The sequence below is a fragment of the Corvus brachyrhynchos genome, unplaced genomic scaffold (assembly GCF_000691975.1).
Source record: "Corvus brachyrhynchos isolate BGI_N302 unplaced genomic scaffold, ASM69197v1 scaffold719, whole genome shotgun sequence".
Lineage (NCBI taxonomy): Eukaryota > Metazoa > Chordata > Aves > Passeriformes > Corvidae > Corvus > Corvus brachyrhynchos.
In genome coordinates, this window is record NW_008239786.1 from 45,717 (window position 1) to 48,062 (window position 2,346).

The 2,346-nt window shown below is 44.0% G+C and overlaps 1 protein-coding gene across 1 annotated transcript in view; it reads left to right on the top strand.

Annotated features, from left to right (window-relative positions):
• The window catches only part of LOC108448894 (endogenous retrovirus group K member 18 Pol protein-like), an 11,652-nt gene that overhangs the window by 4,741 nt on the left and 4,565 nt on the right, over positions 1 to 2,346 (top strand). Inside the window, exon 3 of the mRNA XM_017743297.1 lies at positions 766 to 1,010. Coding sequence (XP_017598786.1) covers positions 766 to 1,010 — 245 coding nt within the window. The remainder of the gene's footprint in view (positions 1 to 765; positions 1,011 to 2,346) is intronic.

The window sequence follows — 2,346 nt, forward strand, 5'->3', positions numbered from 1 at the left end:
ATGTATTCTGATGTTGAAACAGTCCAGCAGAGAGAAAAGGAAAAAAACCGAAGTCCCAGGAAAACAAAAGTTCAACTCTCCAGAGGAAAAGGAGCTGAGGAAAAAAAAACTGCCAAAAGCTGACTGGAAAGAAAAGCAAGCCGGGTGCTTCCCTTACCTCTCGCTCTCCTGCTGCAGCTGAAAAAAGTCTCTATCTCTGTGTGACCTTGAACAAGCTGCAAACTGCTTTGAAAAAGCTTTGCTCAGTTTTTCCTCCCCCCTCTCAGGCTCAGTTTAAAGGCATAGAAAGGCACAAAAATTATTTTCTGGGCATAGGGCAGCGATATGGGATACACATCATAAAGTCACCCCAAGACATGGTTAAACCCCTATATGCCTTGGTTGCGGAAGGAAACAGAGACCTACAATGGATGAAAGAAGCTACATGAGCCTTTGACCAACTAAAGAAGGCCCTCATGTCAGCTCCAGCCCTGGGACTTCCAGATGTGAGTAAACCATTCTTTTTGTTTTCCCACAAAAAGCAGGGGATTGCTTTGGGAATACTAGCACAAGACCTGGGCCTGAATCACAGGGCAGTTGCCTACCTTTCTAAACAGCTGGATGCAGCAGCTAAGGGATGACCAGGGTGCCTCAGAGCTGTTGCAGCAGTGGCAGTGAACATCCAGGAAGCATGCACATTCTCCCTGGACCAGAAGATGACTGCTAGTGTCCCACACAGTGTCAGCGGTCCTGGAGACGAAAGGCGGACACTGGCTTTCCCCACAGAAATTCCTGAAGTACCAGGCCATAATGGTAGAACAAGATGATGTAGAAATTGTGGTAACTAATGTTGTGAACCCAGCTTCTTTCCTCAGTGGTAGTCCGGGAGAACCAGTGATCCATGATTGCCTGGAGATCATCAAAGCCACCTACTCCAGCCGCCCAGATCTGAAGGACACCCCTCTTGAAGACACTGAGACCTGGTTCACTGATGGGAGTAGTTATGTCATCAGTGGGAAAAGACATGCTGGGTATGCATTTACCACAAACAGAGAAGTAACAGAGTCCGGACCATTACCAACCAACACCTCTGCACAGAAAGCTGAAATAATTGCCTTAACCTGAGCTTTAGAACTAGCAAAAGGAAAGAAAATCAATATTTATACAGACTCAAGGTATGCATTTGGGGTGGTTCATGCACACAGGGCCATTTTGAAAGAAAGAGGACTGCTAAACTTACAAGGGAAAAACATTAAACATGCACAAGAAATAATAAAATTATTGGAGGCGGTTCAACTACCTGAAAAAGTGGCCATCATGCACATCAAAGCACACCAGATAGTGAGCTCTGAATTGGAAGAAGGGAATGAGCTGGCAGACAGAAAGGCAAAAGAGGCAGCTAAAAGTCAGGTAACTATTGAGACAGTAGAAGCAGCCTTAATCCCAGATGGACTAATTTCCATTGAAGGTAAGCCGAGGTATAATAAAAAAGATAAAAAACTTATTGCCCAGGAAAATGGAATTTATAACCAGGAAGGGTGGGCTATCACAGATGAAGAGAAAGGAAGACTTGTAATCTCCTCTTACATGTTATGGCCATTAGTAAAAGAGGAACATGAGAAAACACATTGGGGAATAGACACTTTGTATAACTACTTAAGAGACAGAATTGTAGCCAGAAATTTGCGAAGTACAGTAATTCAAGTAACCTGTGAATGTAGTCTTTGCCTCCAAACTAATCCCAAGAATATTCCTAAACCAAATCTTGGACAAATTGGGAAAGGCTATGTGCGGGTGCTTTGGGTGGTTCGGACAGTCGGGACGGACGGAGACGAGAGATCTCTATAGTCAGATCTTGGAACATGCGGTTTATTGCAAAGGGCATGGGTATAGGGGCACTGCTTAGAGCTGCCAGCTGCAGCTCTGAGCAGGCCCAAGAGAGCAAGAGAGTAAGCGGGTAAGTAAAGAGAGAGAGAGAGCGAGAGGAATGAGAATGTAGTAAGAGTGTGTGAAGTGTGTGAGTAAGAGAGAGAGTGAGAGTGTGTAAGAGTAAGAGAGGAGAGTGTCTGAAGTTCTGGTTACAATACAATAAATCATCTTCTGGACTGAATATTCTAATTGTCACTAACCAATCTAATACAAGATACAAATCCTATAGCATTTACATACAGCCTATAAGAGTTCTTATATTACCATAGAGTGTTACATCTTAACTTCTAAAAACTACTCTTTGGACCCCTACTGCTGAGCTAGTAGGGTCTGCTCTGACCCTTGGACCTGCCTGCAAGCAGAGGGTATTGTTCAATCAAGAGGGGATTACCTTCAGTCGGCCATACCATTGTTTTCTAGTTGTTCAGTAACTAAGAC